The sequence below is a fragment of the Myotis brandtii genome, unplaced genomic scaffold (genome assembly GCF_000412655.1).
Source record: "Myotis brandtii unplaced genomic scaffold, ASM41265v1 scaffold1085, whole genome shotgun sequence".
NCBI lineage: Eukaryota > Metazoa > Chordata > Mammalia > Chiroptera > Vespertilionidae > Myotis > Myotis brandtii.
Genome location: NW_005353692.1, coordinates 920967 through 943333, shown reverse-complemented (window position 1 = coordinate 943333; position 22367 = coordinate 920967). Strand labels below are relative to the sequence as shown.

The window sequence follows — 22367 nt, the reverse complement described above, 5'->3', positions numbered from 1 at the left end:
CTCTCAGAGTGTTAATATGTTGGTTATCCCGTTGACTAGATATAGGAAGGCCGGCTGGATTTTGTGGGGTTTTTGTGTGTAAGTTTTATAAGGCACTATCTCAGTCATGGCCCAAGTTTAAGTGTTCTCAAAACTGACTTATCAGAAGGAGGAAAAAAGTGTCATGAATGTGACATAACCGTTATCTCAGGAATAACATTTAATTCACAGCAAAAATAACCACAACTCAGGAGCTGCATGGGAACCACAGGCTCTGAGATATTTCAGCCAAGAAAGCGGCTGGTGCCAAAAAGACCTCAGAGGAGAAACGAAGTCAAATTAAACTGTTTGTGTTGTAAATGCTGTTTCAAACACTGTTTTTAAAGGTTGTCTAGTGCTGACATGAATGCTTGTTTTGATCTCTGTACTTGAGGATTGCAGCTTAACCGCGATGCCACAAAACCCATTTTCACGTGGCCGTTGTCTCCGAGACAACTGGCGTCCACCTTATATGCCACCTTATACAGTGTCCGAATTTGACAGGCTGTCAGTTACTGTTGGTAGAAATGTGTGGAGGTAGTGGAGGTGTGTGTGTGTGTGTGTGTGTGTGTGTGCGCGCGCGTGCGCGCGCGCATGTTTTCACCCACAGCTCATCCACTTCTTTGTAGCAAGAAGCTGAATAAATTATGTTAATTCAAAGCTAGAATTGTTAAGTTTGCAGACAAGCCTGACTGATCCATCGCCAGACTTACTTTATTCATGCCTTGGTCTTTTGGGTTTGGACCAGAAATGGGCATTGATTGCAATTCTATGCTTAAAATGAATTGGGGCTCAAAATTACTGATCACATTTGGTAGTTTCCTAAAGCAGTAAGTATTTCAACTTTTTTTGTTTTTGTTTTTTTTTAAACATATTTTATTGATTTTTTTACAGAGAGGAAGGGAGAGAGATAGAGAGTTAGAAACATCGATGAGAGAGAAACATCGATCAGCTGCATCCTGCACATCTCCCACCGGGGATGTGCCTGCAACCCAGGCACATGCCCTTGACCGGAACCGAACCTGGGACCCTTCAGTCCGCAGGCCGACGCTCTATCCACCGAGCCAAACCGGTTTTGGCTCAACTTTTGATGAATTAAAAGTAATATGTTGTTCTTTTTTGTTTCATTTCAATATGCAGTGATCTGTTAGGTGTGCTTTTCAAATGAGGTGTCAGCATCTGAACAGAAATGCCTAGAGCCTTTTACTATAAAGTAAAACCTGTCTAAATACTTAAAATGTGAAATGTGGAGATATTAGTGTGTAGTAGTAGGAAAGGTAGGATAGTTATTGTAGGACATAAGTGCTTGTCTCAACCCAATAGATTCCTACCTGTCTATTGATTCACTTGCAACTAAAATGTAGCTGTAATGTTAATTATGTAATGACTAGAGGCCCGATGCATGAAATTCATGCAAGGGGCTCGGCCCTCCCAGCCCCATCCCGCCCTCGCATCCCCGGCTTCATCTGGAAAGTCGTTCGGCTATTCGTTCTAATTAGCATATTAGCTGTTTATTATATAGGATAGTGTAAGGTAAGTATAAAATGATAACTGTAATTACCTGAAAGAATCAGATCTGGAATGCCCTTTGATGTTATGATTACTTGTACACCTACAATGTGTGACACTCATCTAAGGATTAATGGCTCTTCTGTAAACTTTTATGATAATTTTCTTCTGGCTTTGACTCCCAACAGCTGACCAGAATGTGTTTGAATTCATACAGAAGTAATGTTGATATCTGAAAGCCATGTTGAACTTCTCTGAAGAAAGGGCAACAATGATTGCAGCTGGGGATTTGCAGGAATTTGTTCCTTTCGGTCGAGACCACTGCAAACACCACCCTAATGCTTTGAACCTTCAGCTTCGGCAGCTGCAGCCAGCCTCTGAGTTGTGGTCGTCTGATGGTGCTGCTGGCTTGGTGGGATCCCTGCAGGAGGTTACAATCCACGAAAAACAGAAGGTTTTATTAAGATTCTCAGTTTGTTTTTGAAATGTAGAGAGATGCGATCTACTTATAATTTAAGGCTACCCAGATGCAACTGAGAAATGAGTATGATGCTACTTTGAGGGCACAGGTTAAGATTTGGTAATTTTAATCAAGGCTAAAATTAACGACCTTATTGTATTATAGTGTCATGGCTGTTTATTTAGACATATAACTCATGGATTTATAATGACAGTCACTATGATTATGGTCCATTTAAAACCTCTTTCTTCACTTAGTATGTGGGGACCAGATTTCATGGTCCCCACATGGTTATTTGATGGTTAGATAGTAGAGTTAGCAATGGTCCCTGCTGCCAAAAACTTACATGTTTCTAGAGGAGAAAAGAAATGCCACATAGATTCAGTACTAGTTTTTAAATAGGGGAATGAGAAGTAAGTGCATGTTAAATATTCAGTCTTTCTCATCTTATTCCAACATTTCAGGGTGGAGAAGTCTGTAGTTAGAAATCTAAACCTTTCTCTGCCCTGTTCATTTTGATGGTTGGCACAAGGGCAGGAAGGTGAATGTATATGCAGTTGTGAAGCAGGGAAATCTGCATGGTGGGTAAGCTCCCCCAGTGTCCTGTGTGCACTTCACTGCCCCCTCTGCTTCACCGTCCTATGCTTAATATGTCTTTTTAGTCTCCTAAGAATGTTGGTTTAATTTTGGGATATATAGGAAAGGTCTAATTTTTGTTTGTTTATGGCAGCATAATATGGTAATATAATATAAAACACTTAATATGGAGAATTCTTGAGTATGTTCTCATTTATGAAATCAACCTAAGAGTTGGACTTGGACTGAATCTTACTCCACAGGCAAAGAGAGAGTAGGAGACTTGTATCTGGATTGCTGTTCAATTTTAATTAATTAATCTTGCTCCATAATGTTGAAAAAGAAATAAAAACCGCTTAAACATGTCTTACCTATGTAAATTTTTAAGGAAAGCTGGCAGCTAAGGAGAGGCGGAAGTGAAATTGGAGAAGTGGATTATGACAAGGAACTCTATGTGGCTGGAAATATGGTGATCTGGAGCAAAGGAAGTAAAAGCCAGGCATTGGCTCTTTACAAGGCCTTTACAGTTAATAGTCCTGTTCAACAGGTGAGTTGATTTGAATTTTAGTATTTGATTGACTATTGCATATTTTTTTTTAAAAACAAAGCTCTTGCCTTAATATTTAACAGAAATGATAAAAACAGAGTATAATGATCCCAGTAGTTGTGTTTATGTTTTAACTTGTGAAGATAATGGTAGGGAAGTAAACATTTCCTTTATTTTTCTATATCAGTTTTTTACACCATTCTTTTTCAATTTAATGGTAATGTTTAAACATTTGAGTAATTCAATCAATTATTGTCAAAATTTATAGGACTAAGGGTACAAGAATATATTAACACATGATTATATTTGATTGTACAATGTTGAATAAATAAAAATCAGATTCATGGTAGTACTCAAGAGTAAGGGAAAGGAAAACAAATCTAATTTGTTATCATTGCGCTTAGCCATTACACCTAATTTTGTCCTAAAAATTAGTAATTAAAGGGACAGAATTAAGCATTTGCCCTGCCTTTTTAGGAAGCCTTGCAGTTCATCTCCAGTTAATAAAGGAAAACCCTTATTTAAAGAAGAATACCAGCTAATAAATATAGAAGGAATTGCAGAATTTGAAAATCACCATTCTGTACTCTCCAGTGTAACCTCTGATTCAGATAAAGATTGTAAATAGATAGTAATGCCATTGTGTGAAATGTATTTAGGTGTCACCCAAAGTGAAGAAACAAATGCATCTCTACTTTGAAGCTGCATGTTGTTCTCCACCTCCACAACCTGGTGGGTTTACCATCACTAATAGGGGACAGAGGACTCTTTTATACCTACAGCTGTAATGTGGCATGGAGACATGATGTCATCTACTCAGTTTTCTTCCCCAAAATATTTGACATGAATATGTAGACCTACCTTCCAGTTATAGGAAGTATGGGGGCTAGAGGATCAGTTTGTAAAATGAGATGAGGAATGGGTGGAAGTATGGATGAAACAAGAATAGCCAGAAGTTGAGAATTATTGAAGCTGGCTGATGGGGATGCATCACATTACTCTTTTTATTTTGTATACTAGAGGCCCGGTGCACAAAAATTTGTGCACTGGTCGGCGGGGGAGGTCCCTCAGCCCAGCCTGCCCCCTCTCACATACTGGCAGCCCTCAGGGATGTCCTACTGATGGCTTAGGCCGCTCCCTGCTCCCCTTGGGGAGCGGGCCTAAGCCACAGTCTGGCCTCCCTTTGTGGGAGGCGACCGGGCTGATCAGGGGAAGGCACCAGCCCCATCACCCCGCTGCTACAGCCACTGCCAGTCACCGCAGCCACCAAGGTGTTTTCATCAACACGGACTCCAGTCCCTTCACCATGAAAAAATGACAACTTTCTTTAGGCATTTTCAAGATGTGTCTTTCATAGGATATGACATTTCTTTCTTTCTTTTTTTTTTTTTAATCATCACCTGAGGATATGTTTCCATTGATTTTTAGAGAATGTGGAAGAGAAAGGGAAAGACAGAGAGAAACATCAAAGCGAGAGGAACACTTTGGTTGCCTCCTGCATGAGCCCTGACCTGGGCCCGGGCCAGGGAGGAGCCTGAAACCTAGGTACATGCCCTTGGTCAGAATTGAACCCAGAACTTGGGGTGGGCAGGCTGAGGCATTAACCACTGAGCAAACCCAGCTAGGGCAGGATATGACATTTCTTAGCCCTCCAGCAGCAGACCTTCCTTTTTTTCTCCAGGAGTGTGGTAAAAAAACCCTAGATCACCTTATTGGATTCTTATTACTCAAGTTACTAAGAATATTACCAGTGGCATACAGGGAGCTTAGCCAATGAGTAGTCAGAAAAGGTGTTTCCTCTGTAGTTGCCAGTTGCCAGCTAGGCCCCTGCCCAGGCCTAACACCTCTGGCCAACGCGTTAGGCCTGGGCAGGGGACCCCCAGCTCCCCACCATGGCCGACTCCGCCCCTGCACCCCGCGATCGCTGGCTCCGCCCCTGCCCAGGCCTAATGCCTCTGGCCAAGGCATTAGGCCTGGGCAGGGGACCTCCTGCTCCCCGTGATCACCAGCTTTGCCCCTGCCCAGGCCTAACTATTATGAGGTACTTTCCTTTGAATAGGCAAATTCATAAAAACAGCAAGCAAGTAGAATGTTAGCTGGGGGAGGGAGGAATGGGGAGTTATTGTTGAATTGGCAGTTTCTGTTTGGGATAATGGAAAAGTTTTGGAAATGGATAGTAATGAGGTTGTACAACTTTGTGTCTGTACTTGATGCTATTGAATTTGTATACCTCAAAATGGTTAAAATGGTAAATTTTATGTTATATATATTTTACCACAATTGAAAAAAGTCCATAAAATGCCATTAAGTAATTTCAGTAAGTGATTGTCAGGCATGCCAGTGAAAGTTGAATGGCATTTCCTAGTTTATATTTTGTAAGGTAAAAGGGAAAGGTTAGTTTTTCCAAAGATTTTTCTGAAGTGACTCTAGGAATGTCTAAGAATGTTAAGATTGTTAAGTAAATCTGTAGATTATAAAATAGCTCTTCTGATAATCTTTAGTTTTATATAGGACATAAGGTCTAAGACAGGTTAAGCTGCTGTTTGAGGTCACTTTTGTGGCAAAGCTTCTATCTAGTAGATTTTTAAAATTTTTGTCTTCCCTTTCCTTTTCATAAAATTTATTTGCACACATGGTTTATCTTCTCTTGTAATATTTATCATTAATTAGTCTAATTTTATTTTATCTTTTTTTTTGTTCCCATGGTGCCTGTGTTGAGCTGATGAGGAGACAGTTGTTATGTAAATGTCATAATTATTATGTAGATACCATTTGTTAACAGGCTGCTGTTTAGATACAATTTTCTTAGGCGAGCATTTTGTTTGAATTTTAGGCATTGTGGTGTGACTTCATTATATCACAGGATAAGTCTGAAAAAGCCTACAGTAAGTTACTTGAAATTTTATTGCACTTTTTGATTCCAGAGGTATACCTCATTGTTTTTTTCTTCAAAATAAGTAGTCACTAATAATAGTGGTTTTGCTTAAGTATTTTTATCTTGCTCATTAAAGAATTTGTGTTATTGGGAATTGTAATTTTGATGGGAATTTTTTTTTGGGAAAAAAGCATACATGTTGTTATATCCTTTTTTTGCAGGTAGCGCTGAAGTAGAAAAATGTATATGTATATTGCAAAGCTCATGTATCAACATGCATAGCATAGAAGGAAAGGATTACATAGCTTCTTTACCTTTTCAGGTAAACTTGAGTGTTTCCATGCTGTTGTGTTTGGTTGGAGAATACTTTTTAGTTAATTGGTTTCAGAAGTATTACTACTTTTTTATCTTATAGTTATCAAGGATGTTATTTTTACTCAAAATAACTAAGCAGCTTTAGTTGCTTACCATTTTCCCATTCTTTGCATAAAAAGTAATTTAGTGGAATGAATATGAAGTCTTTTCTGAGTTTTTTTTTTTTCAATTGAAGTGATACACAGGAAATAATTTTGATTATAGTAAGCACATGATAGTATTAGTCTTTTCCCTGTTTCTCTTCATCACATTAAAGTTTTATCACATTGTAACTTTGCTACTGATATTTGCAGCCCTTGGCAGAAAATTTGGGTTGAATATTTCCTTACAGTAGACTTGATCTTGTCTTACACTTGCTTATTAGAATTACTTTTTAAAAATATTATAGTTAATAATCATGTTATTTACTTATTTTTTAAATATATTTTTATTATTGATTTCAGAGAGAAAGGGAGAGGGAGAGATAGAAACATCAATGATGAGAGAGAATCATTGATCGACTGCCTCCTCCACGCCCCTACTGGGGATCGAGCCCACAACCCGGGCTTGTGCCCTGACCGGAATCGAACCTGGGACCCTTCAGTCTGCAGGCTGACGCTCTATCCACTGAGCCAAACCAGCCAAGGCGATCATGTTATTTTGTAAAGCTCTTATTCAATTAGAATAATATCTAATTTTCTATATTGTTTTCTGAAAACATGTTATAAAGAGTAGTTTACTTCTTTTTTCCCCACCCTTTTACCTGGCAGGTTGCAAATGTTTGGCCCACCAAATATGGATTGTTGTTTGAACGAAGCAGTTCTTCACATGAGATACCTCCAGGTCCACCCAGGTATCCAGTTTACTCAGTTCAGAATGTTATTACTAGTGCTTTTTTTGTGTTGGTTCTGAGGTGAAATGGTTTCCCTATGAATTTGGGATGACGATAATTTTCATGAAAACAGCATAGCTTTATGCCACTTTCTCTCATCTCAGTGATGGGCACTCCTGAGTCTTCTCCTTACTTGGGTACTGAGTCACTTACAATTCCTCCCCCAGCCCCCCCAAGTTGTAAAATCGAACAAGCATAAGCTTTAAAGATAACAGTACTCAATTCTTAACTCTCTCATCTTTTTATTGTGCTTCTTTGGGCAAATCATTGGAGCCTTCTTGGCTTTAGTTTTATTATTTGTTATAGAAATACTCTAGTTTACCTCTTGGATTTATGCAGGATTAGGTGAGCTAATGTATACAACCTGTTTTTGTTGTTAATCCTTACATGAGGATTTTTTCCATTGCTTTTCAGAAAAAGTGGAAGGGAGGGAGGGAGGAAGGGAGGAGCGACAGGGAGGGAGGGAGAGAGGGAGGGGGAGAGAGAGAGAGAGAGAGAGAGAAACATCCATGTGTCTCTCGCACATCGAGAGAGAGAGAGAGAGAGAGAGAGAGAGAGAGAGAGAGAAACATCCATGTGCCTCTCGTACATCGACTGGTTGCCTCCCGCACATGCCCCAACTGGGGGTGAGGAGTGAACCTGCAACCAAGGTACATACCCTTGACTCAGAATCAAATCTGAGACCCTTTGGTATGTAGGCCGACGCTCTACCCATGAGCAATACTGGCCAGGGCTAAAGTATCTAACCTTTGACACAGGGCTTAGTATGTATTAGAAGCGTGAGAAATGGTAGGTGCTCATTGATGGTGTATTTACCTGTCTCTGAATGAATCAGTTATGAGCTCACTGAAGGGCAGGGACATGCAGTGCCTTATCACAGTGTGGTGCAAGTAGTAGATACTATGTTTTTAGAAAATTGCTTACAGATTTTAATCTTTTTCTGTGTTTAGATAGAAGGTCTGTTCCTCTCTCCTCTTTAAAACACAGCCTCTTTATTTACTTGAAGTTTTTCTTTTCAAGTACACTCCTGTGTAAATAGGTGTAGGAGACAAAATTTCTTTCTTAGCTTCCAAAGACACTGCTGCTAACAGTGGTTACAAAAAAACAGACTGCTTTATGCCCATTACCCCATTGTTCCGTAATGCGATGACTGCTGCTTGCAGATTGTCTCTGGGCTGCATTGATTTTCCTGGGTTGGGTATGCTTAGAGTCTCCTGCATAAGAGGGATTTCTAGGAGTGAAATAGGAGAGACTAAAAAAGAGTCTGTAGAAAGTTTAGAAAGCTTCTTTTTGAGAGGATAGGTTTCTAGTTTTTAGTGCAATTTAGAGAAGATATTTCTTTGCAAGGAAGGTGCAAAATTTGTGCACAAACGGAGTCATCTTGTATTGGTGATTGATTATTTGTTTTTTTATTACTAGAGAACCTTTACCCACTATGTTCAGCATGCTGCATCCACTAGATGAAATAACTCCACTTGTTTGTAAATCTGGAAGTAAGTGTATTTTTAGACATTCTTTTACATAGCTCTTTTTTGGAGTTTGGGTGTGGGGAGAAAATGAAGGCTCTTATAAAACTTTAACTTGTTTCATAAAAATAATATAATTTAAACATTTTACAAAAATAACCTTTTTATTATGAAAATAGTTCATATTAAAGTAAGAACTTCTTGAATACCATTATATTAACTATTTGAACAGCTATTCTTTTCCTGAAAATAGGGCCTATAAGTTGATCAGGACTACTGATAGATTTGCTAATCTATCTGTAGAAGACTTTGGTCTCTGTTCCTTAGTGATTAATAAGTAAATGAATGATACTTAGGTGAGCTAAAATTGATTACTTCTTTGAAGAGAAAAATATAGGTTCTTATGCCCTACTGTGTAAATTTTATTTTTATATTTTTAAAAAATATATTTTTATTGGTTTCAGAGAGGAAGGGAGAAAGAGAGATAGAAACATCAATGATGAGAGAGAATCATTGATCGGCTGCCTTCTGCACACCCCACACTGGGGATCGAGTCCACACCCCGAGCATGTGCCCTAACTGGGAATTGAACCGGGCACTCCTGGTTCATAGGTCGATGCTCAACTACTGAGCCACGCTAGCTGGGCTGTACTGTGTAAATTTTAATATTTCATTTTCCCTGCTCATAAAAACCTGATTTGCTGGGGCTCAGACTTTTAATATTTGCTACAGGTATTTCTGTATGAGTATTTTAAAATGTTCAATGTGGCCAAACATGATAATTGGTAATTGTGATTAGCAAGGATAGAAAGCTAAAAAAAAAAAAAAATTAATATATATATACACACACACACGTGTGTGTGTGTGTGTGTATGTATATGTTTTTGTCTTATTTTTATCCCAAGTACATATTCTGAAATATCATGAGGTGTTTGTCTTCTGTATCAGGGCTTGGCAAACCATAGCCGGTAAGGCTTAAGAACTAAGAATGGTTTTTACCTTTTTAAAGGGTGTAGAAAAAAATACCCCAAAAAGATTATGTAACAGAGTCAGTCACAAAGCCTAAACTAGTTACTCTTTGGTCTTTTACAGAAAAAAGTTTGATAATTCTATATTTTATTGGTAACAGTTACAACATAAATGAACATGTTAGCACCTGTGATTGAATTGTGTGTGGCCATTATTGATCATGTTTTTGAATAATAAACTCAGGAGTTGCTTATTCATAATGTTAAGTATGATGTAAAACAATACAAATTGATTTTGATTTTGAAAAGACCTGAGAAGTGTGTTTATATGTATAGGGGAAACTAGAAAAAATACTCCCTGATGTATTAATAGTGGCTATTGAGATGGTGGTATTATGAGTGCTTTTTATTTTTTTAAATAAAATACTTACTTTTATAAAAGAATTGCATTCTTTTATTTTCTAATTTAACTGAAAGGGGAGCATTTAATATGTTAAATAGGGACAGAGAAGTCAATTCTTGGTACTATCAGAAACTGAACTCGAAGCCTTATTTTGCATGTATAATTAGTAAAGCAGAAACAGGTGTACTCTTCACTGTTTGAATGGTTATTATGAAGGACTAATTTCATACAGAAGAAGAGAATCAATAAGGAAGTCAAACTTGGCGGAATAGTTGATTGAAATTGATAAACAAGTTGCTTATTGGAGGAGTGGACCTTTCACCCATGGCTGATGAATTTAATGGTGGATCAGCACAAATCTTCATCTTTTAATTGTGTGTATGTGAAATTGAAACCGGTAACTCTCTCATCTTTAACGTATTCTGAGGAATTTGATGCTCAAAGTAAATTTATTAAAAATATAGGGTTAATTAATATATTAATGGATTTTGTGCCTTAATTGGTTTGGTTTCTCTTGATCTTTAGGAATTGCAAGGTGTCTTTTTATAAAGAACAGATTTGTAAAGTTTATTGTTCAAAACCTCATCATTTCTGTTTGATCTTTCAGGTCTTTTTGGTTCATCACGGGTTCAATACGTTGTAGATCATGCAATGAAAATAGTTTTTCTCAGCACTGACCCCTCCATTGTAATGACCTATGATACTGTTCAGTGTCTGCATTCTGTGTGGGTTCTCCGGAGAGTCAAAGCAGAGGTAAGGATAAAGGGTAGTTAATACTGAAAACCTTCACATGTTTTTGTGAAATAGATTTGAGCTTCTTAGGGAAAAAGAAAGATGGTGTCCTTAAGAATTCATATCCACCCTGAATTTTCACAAGGAAATTACCCTTTTTATCTAATTATAATCTTTTCTCCCTTCTCATCATTTTGACTTAAGGAAGAGAATGCTGTTTTAAAATTCTCTGAACAGGGGGGAACTCCTCAGAACGTGGCCCCCAGTAGCTCCCTCACAGCAAACCTCAGAAGCCTCTCCAAAGGAGATTCCCCCGTGGCCTCGCCTTTCCAGAATTACTCCTCCATCCACAGTCAGAGCCGCTCCACCTCCTCGCCCAGCCTGCACTCACGCTCTCCTTCCATCTCCAACATGGCGGCTCTAAGGTGGGGATCCACTGTGGGTGTTACCTTGTTTTACCAAGATAGACCAAGAAAAACATAACTTTTTTGAAACTTTCTCTTAGTTTTGAGGAATTTAAAATTTTGGTTGCCAGCCCTTGGATAGTTTTGGGGAAGACAGCCATTATTCCAGTTGTGTTAGTAAGACTTCCAGGTCTACTGTGTTACCCGTTTTTAACGAGCCATATTTGGAGGCTGCCTGTGTTTGTCATAAAATTAGTTATCTCATTTGTGCTAAGTGGCAGCAGTTTGATGAATATTGGTTGCAAAAATATTTTGATGCTATTTTGTCTTAATTCGAATTAGTTTTTCTTTTGTTTGGTTGTCTCTCTAGCTATTATCTATCTATTGATACAGTAATGTAGTTTTGTTGGTGTGCAAATGTGAGCATACAGGAACATAGTTTAGACGTTTTGAATGATATAAACAATTCATTTTTTGAGGTAGAAAGTGAACTGATTTTCAGTTTTAAAAGAAGGAATTCTAAGAAGAATTGGAAATCTTTACAATATAATAGAACACATTAACATGATGTAGTTATTCCTTTTCCAAGAAATTGTTTTTCTGACTGGGGTTTTGCCATCACGAATGCTCTTTGTACCCAGAAGTTTGGAAAGTGTTACTGGAAAGCGTGTGATACCATCTTGCACTGTGGTTGTAATGCCCTCTCTCCTCTGTTTTGCAGTCGTGCTCATTCCCCTGCTTCAGGAGTGCACTCTTTCACTGGGGTGCAAAGGTTCAACCTTTCAAGCCATAATCAGTCTCCAAGGAGACACAGTATTTCTCATTCTCCAGATAGTAATTCGAATAGCTCTTTTCTTGCACCAGAAACAGAGCCAATTGTTCCTGAACTTTGTATTGACCATTTATGGACGGAAGCGATTACTAATATAAGGTTTGTAGTATATATTTTTATGTTCAAAGAAAAATGTTGCTAAAAGTCTTAGAAGATACTTGTTATTTTGCCTAAACTTCTTTTAATATGTTCAGTTATTAATACTTATAAACATGTATAGACACGTATTAAGGCCACCTCTGGGAGAGGATGTTAATGACATTAAAGTGATCATAAAAATTTTTTTGTGTCATTTGTTATTTCTTTTTTAACTTAGTAATCTCTCAGATTTGAGGTGTTTGATGGTATAGGGAGAAACAACTAATTTCTGTAGATTAGGAAACTTGGGATTTTTATAACATTTTTTAATGTTTTTCTCTTTATGTTAGTTGAGTGTTGCCTGTTCTTGGGAAACACAGTTCAGATCTGTTCTGTGGGACCTTTCTCCTGTTATGTTCTCATTAATTATCCATTCATTAATCTGCCAATCCCAGTGTGTGTGCTAGTGGCTGCAGGTTAGGCAAATTAATCACTGTCCCTGGCCTCAAAGAGACATGGAAGGATGGTGACACAGGAGACATTCCCTGTTCTGGTAGGGCTTTGGAAAGATGGAGAGAGCACAGTGGTCAGAGGGCCTCAGAATAGATGTTCATAAGGTTGAGCGCGTGGTATGTTCAGGGAACTACAGATGCACTTACTCTGCTTGTGCCTGGGGAAGAGAAAGGGCTGAGAAAGAGAGGTTGCCCTTTAGGGATCTTCCCTTTAATGAGAGTTGTAAGAAGGTGCTTTATCTGTGGGTTTAAACTCGGGGGAAAGAGCAGAGCAAAAACCGTGGGAGTTAGGGGCTTATAAGTGGTGTTTGAGGTGAGAGAGCTGGAATTGAAGGAGTGTGTAGGGGTCAGGTTCCTGGAGGTCCTGTGGGTGAGCTTGGGATTGAAGGGAGTCTGGTAATCCTCTGGAACCATGCATAGTAATCATGTGTAGGCCTTTTCCTCAGGAGAGGTTTTCACATTTATTAGCTTCTCAGAGTGGGTCTGTGACCTCCATGTAATTAAAACCTAGTGGTGTAGAATTAGAAGACGGCTAGGGACTGAAATCTTGGAAACTTAAACTTTTGTGGGTGGAAAATGAAAGAGGAAGCTGCTGCAGAGAAACAAAGCAAGAGGTCAGGTGGGAGAAGCAGCAGGAAAGAAATGTCATGGGACCCAAGAAAAGAGCCTTTCACAAAGAAAGTGCCACTATTACCTGGAGCTGGTGAGGTGTAGCATAAGAGGTACCTGGAGGGCAATGATTTCACCAGTGACCTTGGCAAGAACACTTGGGGAACAGGTGGTGGAGTGCAGTGAGTGGAGGAAGTACTAGTAAATGGGCTGAGGAAATGAACATAGATGAAGAGACTATTTTAAAGAGATTGCCTTTGAATGACGTTGAGGATACATAACTAGCCATACAGAGTCTCTAGGTCAAGGTAGAGTTTTGTTTATGTTGGTTGATCTACTTAAAGAAAATTTATCTTAATGACTAAATACCTCAGTGTGTGTCCCTAAAAAGTAAGGATAATTCCTTATCCAACTGCAATACCATTATTAACCCAGCCAATTAACAGTAAGTTCTTATCTCATCTAATAGTCTGTCTTAGTGTTTCAAGGCTTTCATGTTAATACTTGAGGCCCGGTGTACGAATTCATGCACAGATGAGGTCCCTCAGGCAGAGGGACCGTGGGAGGTTGGCTGTGGGAGCGCACTGACCATCAGGGGGCAGCTCCTGCACTGAGTGTCCGCCCCTTGGTGGTCAGTGCACATCATAGCAACCAGTTGGCTGGTCTTTCGGTTGTTTGGTCACTTAGGCTTTTATATATATATATAGATGAGAGAGTAGGTTTTAAGGAGCATAACCAAAACAGGGAAAGCATTGAAAATATAGGGGAGAGGAAATGATGAGGGACAAAACCAGCAAGGAGCACAGGTGGAGATTAGCCTGAGGAGAAAGAAGGTGGTGTTTATCAGACATAGAGGCAGGGGGTTGAGCTGAAGCCTTACAGCCTCTTGTCTGTGAGGCAGAAGGCAGATGCATACTCTTAGAGCAGGGATCCTCAAACTACGGCCCGCGGGCCACATGCAAATAAAAATATTGTATTTGTTCCCATTTTGTTTCTTTACTTCAAAATAAGATATGTGCAGTGTGCATAGGAATTTGTTCATAGTTTTTCTTTAAACTATAGTCCGGCCCTCCAATGGTCTGAGGGACAGTGAATTGGCCCCCTGTTTAAAAAGTTTGAGGACCCCTGTCTTAGAGGGTCATTGGAGGAAAGTAGAGATGGGAATACAGTGTTGAAGTAGCTTCTCTGATATAAAATAAAATAAAAAATTCCTACTTTTAAAAACCTTGGTAAGTTGAATATATTGTAGATCCCTATTTTAAAGATTTCTGATCTTTTGCACCATTCTAGGAAGAAATCTTTGGCAATTAGAGGCGTGGACTGAAAAAAATTAGTAAATAGAACCTAATCTGAGAGAGAGAGAAGAGATACAGGAAAGGGCTTGTTATGAAATGTCTGATCCCTTAAAGCAGCGGTTCTCAACCTGTGTGTTGCGAACAATGAAAATACATCCTGCATATCAGATACTTATATTACGATTCATAACAGTAGCAAAATTACAGTTATGAAGTAGCAATGAAAATAATTTTATGGTTGGGGGTCACCACAACATGAGGAACTGTATTAAAGGGTCGCGGCATTAGGAAGGTTGAGAACCATTGCCTTAAAGGGATAGGAATTCAAGTCTGCATTACTTTAGCAGTTGGTGACTTGCATATTATAGAAGTAAAAAATTCATTGATGTTGATTAAATTTATTGTGATTTCCCCCCAAGAAAGCTGTAGACTCAGAATCAAATAGCTGAAAGGAATCTCAGGAATCATGAAATTCAAATCCTAGAAGTGCTTTTGGGTCTTCCAGGTTATTGCTTGACCCATGTAGTTTTAGGTTTCTGGCAGAATATTTTCAAAGACTTTTAATGGTTGCTGTGGTAGACTTTTGAGCCAATGCTGACAGTTACTTTATTAATACATCTATTTCAGGGAGAAAAATTCACAGGCCTCAAAAGTGTTTATTACATCTGACTTATGTGGGCAAAAATTCTTGTGCTTTTTAGTAGAGTCCCAGCTCCAGTTACGGTAAGTGCATATTCCCATTGATATTCTGTATAAATAAATCTAGGGCTGCCCACCCTCCTTCCCTCCCTCCCTTTTATCCTTCTTTCCTTGGAGTAGCTTTATTGCAGTAATTTATATAATATAAAGTTGACATGTTTAAGTATACAGTTAAACAGTTTTTAGAAAATTTACAGAGTTGTACAACCATCACTACAATCCAGTTTTTAAAATTTCTCTAATCTTAAGATCCCTTGTGCATGATTGGTAGTCAGTCTCATTCCCATTCCCAGCCTGTGGCTTCCGCTCTGTAGGCTTTCATCTTTGGATTTGCCTTTTCTGGACATTTTATAGAATTGTGCAGAATGTAGCTTTTGTAGCTAGCTTCTTTCACTAGCATAATGTTTGCTAGGACCCACCATGTTGTAATGTGTGTGAGTGTGTAGTCCTCCATTGTGCAGATACATCAGGTGTGGTTTATCCCTCAGCAGTTGATGGACATTTGGTTTGTTTCTACTTTTGGACCCTTGTGAGTTAGGGGGCTATGAACATTGGAGCTAAAGTCTTTGTGTAGACATACATGATTTATTTTTTCTTGGGTAGATAGGAGTGGATGGTTTGGTCCAATGATAAATTCATTTTTAATTTTTAAGGAATTGCCAGATTGTTTCCAAGTAGGCTGAACTGTTTTCCATTTCATCCAGCCACATCTGAGGCTTTCAATTTCTCCTTGACAAGATCAGGTATTGTCATTCTCTCTGATTGTAGTGAGTGTGAAGGGTTTTAATTTGCATTTCCCTAATGATTTATGATGTTGAACATCTTCTTGTGTGTTTATTAGCCATTTATCTTTTTAGGTGAAATGTATATTCCTGTCTTTTGCACATTTATTTATAATTTTATTTTGAAATAATTATAAATCACAGGAAGTTGCAAAATAGTAGAGGAGTCCTGTGTACCTTGTACTCTTTTTGCTTCAGAGTTAACATCTTACATAACTTTAGTGCATGATCAAAACTAAGAAGTTGATATCAGTATAATCTACAGACTTTATTCAGGTTTCATCAGTTTATATGGATGTGTGTGTGTGTGTGTGTACATGTACGTATGTGTGATTCCAGGAAGTTCTCTCAGTGTGTAGATTTGTGCAGGTGTCACAATCAAGGTATAGAACTTATTTATTACCTCAAAGGTCTCCCTTGTGCTTCTCCTTTATAGTAACACTAGAGGCATGGTGCACAAAAATCGTGTACTGGGGGTGGGGAGGGGGGAGTCCCTCAGCCCTGTGCCATCTCACAGTCCAGGACACCTCAGGGGATGTCCGCCTGCTGGCTTAGGCCCGATCCCCAGGGGGAGCTGGCAGTCAGACATCCTTCTCTCAGTCCGGGGCTCTTCCAGTCTGGGACCCCTTGCTCCTTACCACCCGCCTGCAAGGGGGGTGGGAGAGGCTCCCGCTACCACCACTGTGCTCGCCAGCTGTGAGCCCAGCTTCTGGCTGAGCAGTGCCCTGTGGGAGTGCACTGAACACCAGGGAAAAGCTCTTGTGTGATTGCCCCCTGGTGGTCACTGCATGTCATAGCAACTGGTTGTTCCACTGTTTGGTCGATTTGCATATTAGGGTTTTATTATATAGGATATACCACCCCCACCCCCATCACTAACCCCTGACAACCACTAATCTGTTCTCCATCTCTATAATTTTGTCATTTCAAGATATATAAAAGGAATGCTACAAAATGAAACCTTTGGAGCTGGGCTTTTTGCATAGTACCCTTGAGATCAGTACAGGTTATTACATGTATCAATACTTTGTGTTTTTTTTAAATTTAATCTTTAGCTGTGTAAAGTTTCAAGAGAGTAATGATAAGACCCAGCTCATCTTTGGCTCCATCACCAACATACAGGCAAAGGACGCAGCGCCAGTGGAGGTAAATGCAGGCACTTTCTTGAGAAGTTGAAAATCATTATGCTTTGTAATTTGCACAGACTTTAAAATAAAATGTGTGTCCTCTTTTAGAAGATAGACACCATGCTGGTTCTGGAAAGCAGTGGAAACCTGGTGCTGTACACAGGAGTGGTTCGGGTGAGTCAGAAGCAGCTTTTGGTGCTTTTGTAGGGCTGCCTCCTTAGTTATGATTTTGTACTGTTGCTTTAGTTTGATATTTAAATATTTACTCCCATTTGTAGGATTTGGCAGAAGGTTTATTTTGTAAGAGCTGAAAATGAAGTTCCCAATTTAGGTTGGTCCTAAGTGGGAGGTTGCCTCACTGCCATTAGATAGGTTGGCACTGGGAACCCAGAATAGATGGGAACCTTCAGTGAGGATAGAGATACTTTAAAAAAGAGTTAAGCTGATGTTTTATAAATTGAAGTGTTGAAATTGATACATGGGTAGCTTTGATAATTCTCAAAGTTTTTGTAAAGTTCTATTATATTAAATGTATACTGTGTTGGGTGGATCTTTTATCAGTTGTGAAATTTATATATGAATAATGTAAATGTTGCAAATTTAAATTATGAAATTTAGTACATAGACACAGTTTGAAGAATGACAACATTTGTATAAGCTATACTCAGGTTAAGAAATAGGGTGCTGCCAGTATCACTTGTCTCCTGGGAGTTCTTTCCTGACTGTCCTCATCTCCCCACCTCCCCCAGATAGACACTATCCTGACTTTTGCCATAAATCAGTCCCTTGTTTTTATTACTTGTTTTGCACTTATGTATGTATCACTAAAGATTGAATTGTTTGGTTTTCCTCATTTTGAATTTTTATGTAAAGGACACCATGCCATATACTTTTCTCTGACTTGATTATTTTGCTCAACATTGTGCTATTTTTAGATTTATCTATCTTGATGTGTAGTTGTTTCCCCATTCACTGTTACATGATATTCCATTGTATGATGATACAAACCTTCACTATTTTACCTATCACTAAGGTTGGTTGTTGTTCCTGCTGTAGTTCTAGTAAACAGTAATTAAAAAAAAAAAAATCCTTATATATGTCCCCTAGCCTCTATGGCAGGGGTGGGGAACCTTTTTTCTGCTAAGGGCCATTTAGATATTTATAATATCATTCGAGGGCCATACAAAATTAGCAACTTAAAAATTAGTCTGCTGTACTTGGTCAAACATTTAATTAACTCACCCCTAATGCCTTGGCGGGGCCAGACCAAATGATTTTGTGGGCCTTATACATCCCTTAGGCCGGATGTTCCCCACCCTTGCTCTAGAGTATATGCACATTCACTTTGACTATGTGGTGCCAGATAGTTTTCCAAATATATATGCACCTTTGATATTTCAAATTTTATGCTCAAACACTAAAAATCAAAGAAAATTAAAATTTTAGTAATGTATCAAATTCTACCATCCAGCTACACATATCTTGGTATAATTTCTCTTGGTCTGACTCCTTCTCTTTATTACTGAGAAAAGAATTATTTTTTGCAGGAAAGTGTGGAAAATACTCAAAACTAAAGAGAAATTTTAACAATATACATATGTATTGTCAATATACCTCCCAAAAGCTAATAAAATTACAAAAGTTGCCGAAATAAAATCCATAGGATTAAAAAACAAAAATGACAATGAAAACTAATGCATACAGGGTGGGGGCAAAAGTACGTTTACGGTTGTGAGTATGCAAAATGAAGTTTATTTTTGTATTACTATTTATTAATTTATGTATTAGTTTCCATATGAACAACTACAAACCTACTTTTGTCCCACCATGTATACATATAATGCTTTTAACAAACTATCAGAGACCTCCAACTAATGAAGAGAAGGAGTCAGACCAAGAAAAATTACACCAAGATATGTGTAGTTGGATGGTAGAATTTGATACATTACTAAAATTTTAATTTTCTTTCATTTTTAGTGTTTGAGCATAAAATTTGAAATACCAAAAGTACATATATATTTTTACATCCTTTTATTGCTTTAAGGTGGGAAAGGTTTTTATTCCTGGACTTCCTGCTCCTTCCCTGACAATGTCCAATGCGATGCCTCGGCCCAGCACTCCACTTGACAGCGTCAGCACTCCTACACCTCTGAGTAAACTGCTTGGAACCTTGGATGAGGTGAGAAAGGAATTAGGTGTTGTCCAAAATGAGTAATGTTTTAAAGAAGTTTGGTCAGATGTTCTTTCCATGATTACCTTTCCTCCCACCCCCATTTTAAAAATGACAGAATTGGCAGTTTAGCTAATACTTGTAGAATATGAATGTTTCCAAGTACCAGTGTCTCAGTCAACATGCACTGACCTTCTGTGTATGTGGAAGGTACAATGAAAGGTGCCGCAGAGATGAGAATGAGGCATTCTTTTCCATCCAGGGATCTCAACATTTACTTGCGTGAAACGTAGTGTCTGCATAATAAATTATATTTAAAGTAGACTATTAACACTTATGACTAATAAAATGTCCTGAGGAGATGTACTGATAAGATACATTCTGAGGGTCAGTGTGGCAGAACCACCTCTCATCTTGGAGAGGCCCGTCTGACTAGGGTTGGCCTGTGAGGATAAGTGGGATGTCTGCAGGTGGGAAGGAGCACTTGGGGAGAGAGGGCTCACAGGGCCACAGGCAAGGAGGCAGGAGAGTGCAGATCACGTGTGTTCGCATCTCCATCTCCTAGTGCACAGGTTAAGACTCAACACGTCTGAAGGCAGAATGAACGAGTGTTTATGCAAGTACAAGGAGTCTCTTGGGCTTGTCATGGTAACCTGTTTTTGAGTGTTTTCTGTGTACTAGGCACTGTTCTCTGTGTTTTGTATGCATTAACTTATTTAATTTATTAGACCAGCTTTATTGGAAAGTTACTGATTGCTGTCTTACAAGTGGGTTCACAGAGATACAAGGAGGTTACTTGTTGCGAGGCCTGTAGCTAATGGTGGTGCTGGGATTTGCACTCTATTGACAAGCCCTTAATACAAGAAAGGATGAAAAGGTGGTATTTATTCTGAATGCAGTCACCAGGGCATTACAGTTTTTGAGGATGGAGTTATGAGTGCTGGGATCGTGCTTTAGATAATTTTATCTTGGGATTGAAGATAGAGAGACCAGTTAGATTCCAAGTGCGTTGTTTGTGTTAGTTTAAGAGGTGCAAAGGGAGACTGACCTAGGGCAGTACATTGGAAAGAAGGGGAGTGACACGAGAGGCCCAGAGAGGTGGGAAGACAGCGTTTATCGGTTGGATTTGTGCTGTGTTGGGGCAGGTGCTGGGAAAGGAGACTCAGGGTTCTCTGAGCAACCTGGGTGGATCCCCAGACATACCAGGTTAGGAAGCCTGAGAAAAGCAGGGGGTGTTTCAGAGACACCTGAGTGCACATGTTTAGGGGCAGGTCAAAGTGCAGGTTGGTGCTGCACTTGTGTTGCATAGTGTCTAGGCCCGGAGTGTTATTTTTGTTTTTATGTTCTTCAGTGAACAAAAGTTTTAAACTTTAATGAAGTCCTATTTATATTTTTCTTTCGTTGTTCACTAAATATTATTTTTTTAAACACATGCAGTGTTGAGCTGTTTCCTGTTAAGCCTGACCCTTGCAGAACTCTTGGGAGGGGGCTATAGAACTATCAGATTTCTGTGTGATTTGCAAGAATTTCTTTTTTTTTTTTTTTTAAATATATTTTATTGATTTTTTACAGAGAGGAAGGGAGAGAGAGATAGAGAGCTAGAAACATCAATGAGAGAGAAACATCGATCAGCTGCCTCCCGCACATCTCCCACTGGGGATGTGCCCGCAACCCAGGCACATGCCCTTGACCGGAATCGAACCTGGGACCCTTCAGTCCGCAGGCCGACGCTCTATCCACTGAGCCAAACCGGTTTCGGCAAGAATTTCTTTTATAACAAGATGATTCCTCGCTTTCTTGGAATTTCATAAACCTAGGAATGGTTAGTGGCTTAATGGTAGCTGTCAGATCACAGCTCAGTCTAACATATTGGCTGATGATTTTCCCATTTCTAGGACCAATGAAGCTCAGTTTTGGGGCAGCTATTGGGGTAGAAGCTGGAAATAATATATACATCTTATTCTGGGTTGGCTCTTATTATTGACAAGATAGTCACTTAGAAATTTCCTGTAAATTGAGTTATAGGAATACAAAAAGGTGGTGGTCAGGAATAGATTTAAAATAGGAAGCATCTGCATGTAATTAGTAACTACAATCATTTAAAATTCTTGTTTGCATATCTACAGTTAAGAAAAAATGTTGTTCTTTATCAGACGTTTGCTTTTTCTGAAGCATCACTAAGCTGTCTCAGTTCTTTGCTCTCTCATTGCTTTTCCTTCTCTCCCACGTCTTGGACCCTCCAATCCTGTCTGTCATGCCTTCCTCACCTTACAGTTACATCTGTAGCCCTGTTGGGTTGCCAAGAATGTTGCTGCCTTCTCTTCCTGTGGCCCTGTTTGCACATCAGTCTAGCCCTATCCCCCATGATCCTACCTAGAGCAGAATGATTGTAAATCATTATGTACAGTTGTTAGACTATATGCAAAAAGAAATAACCTTCACTTCTCAAAAAATACTTGATATGTGTTATACTTATGACTTTTTATAGGTTGTTCTATTGTCCCCAGTTCCAGAACTAAGGGATTCTTCAAAACTCCACGATTCTCTCTATAATGAGGACTGCACTTTCCAACAGCTTGGAACTTACATTCATTCTATAAGAGACCCTGTTCGAAACAGAGTGACTCTAGTAAGTATATGTAGATTAGGTGGCTCTCTGTGAGATATGGCTGTCACTTCAAATTTGTCAGAATGTAGAATTTGTCTGAAAATCGAAAGCAAACATTTCTGATGACATTTAAAATATTTTGTGATGTGTTCTTTCTTTGCATTATTTTACTGTGAAGTAAATCTGTTCAACTTTTTAAAGGTTTTTATATTATTAAAAATGTATCGAAAACAGCTTGTTCAATAAGTTGAATTTTGTATTGACATCATTTTTTTCTTTTCCTTACATGTAAGTCTCTTTTTTTTAGTGAAAATGAGACACTTATTAGAAACAAAATTTTTGTAAATGTTTTACAATTACGCACATTTATAGTTTCTGAACTTTGGAAGTATTCACTTCTGTTTTAAAAATGTTCATTTTTATATTTATTTTTATATTTATTTACTTAGTT

At 38.7% G+C, this 22367-nt stretch overlaps 1 protein-coding gene across 5 annotated transcripts in view; it reads left to right on the top strand.

Moving 5' to 3' along the window:
- Positions 1 to 6: 6 nt before the first annotated feature.
- Positions 7 to 22367, top strand: part of ANAPC1 (anaphase promoting complex subunit 1) — a 104976-nt gene continuing 82615 nt past the window's right edge. The window contains exons 1-15 of one of the 5 annotated variants that reach the window (XM_014542754.1): positions 7 to 365; positions 1716 to 1981; positions 2952 to 3110; positions 5944 to 5995; positions 6207 to 6307; positions 7110 to 7192; positions 8651 to 8724; positions 10676 to 10821; positions 11005 to 11225; positions 11926 to 12135; positions 15158 to 15253; positions 17067 to 17157; positions 17247 to 17312; positions 19183 to 19317; positions 21797 to 21937. In XM_014542754.1, the coding sequence (XP_014398240.1) occupies positions 1769 to 1981; positions 2952 to 3110; positions 5944 to 5995; positions 6207 to 6307; positions 7110 to 7192; positions 8651 to 8724; positions 10676 to 10821; positions 11005 to 11225; positions 11926 to 12135; positions 15158 to 15253; positions 17067 to 17157; positions 17247 to 17312; positions 19183 to 19317; positions 21797 to 21937 (1788 nt within the window). In that variant the 5' untranslated portion in view covers positions 7 to 365; positions 1716 to 1768. The other 4 variants (XM_005857216.2, XM_014542758.1, XM_014542763.1 and 1 more) reach the window with 4 other exon arrangements.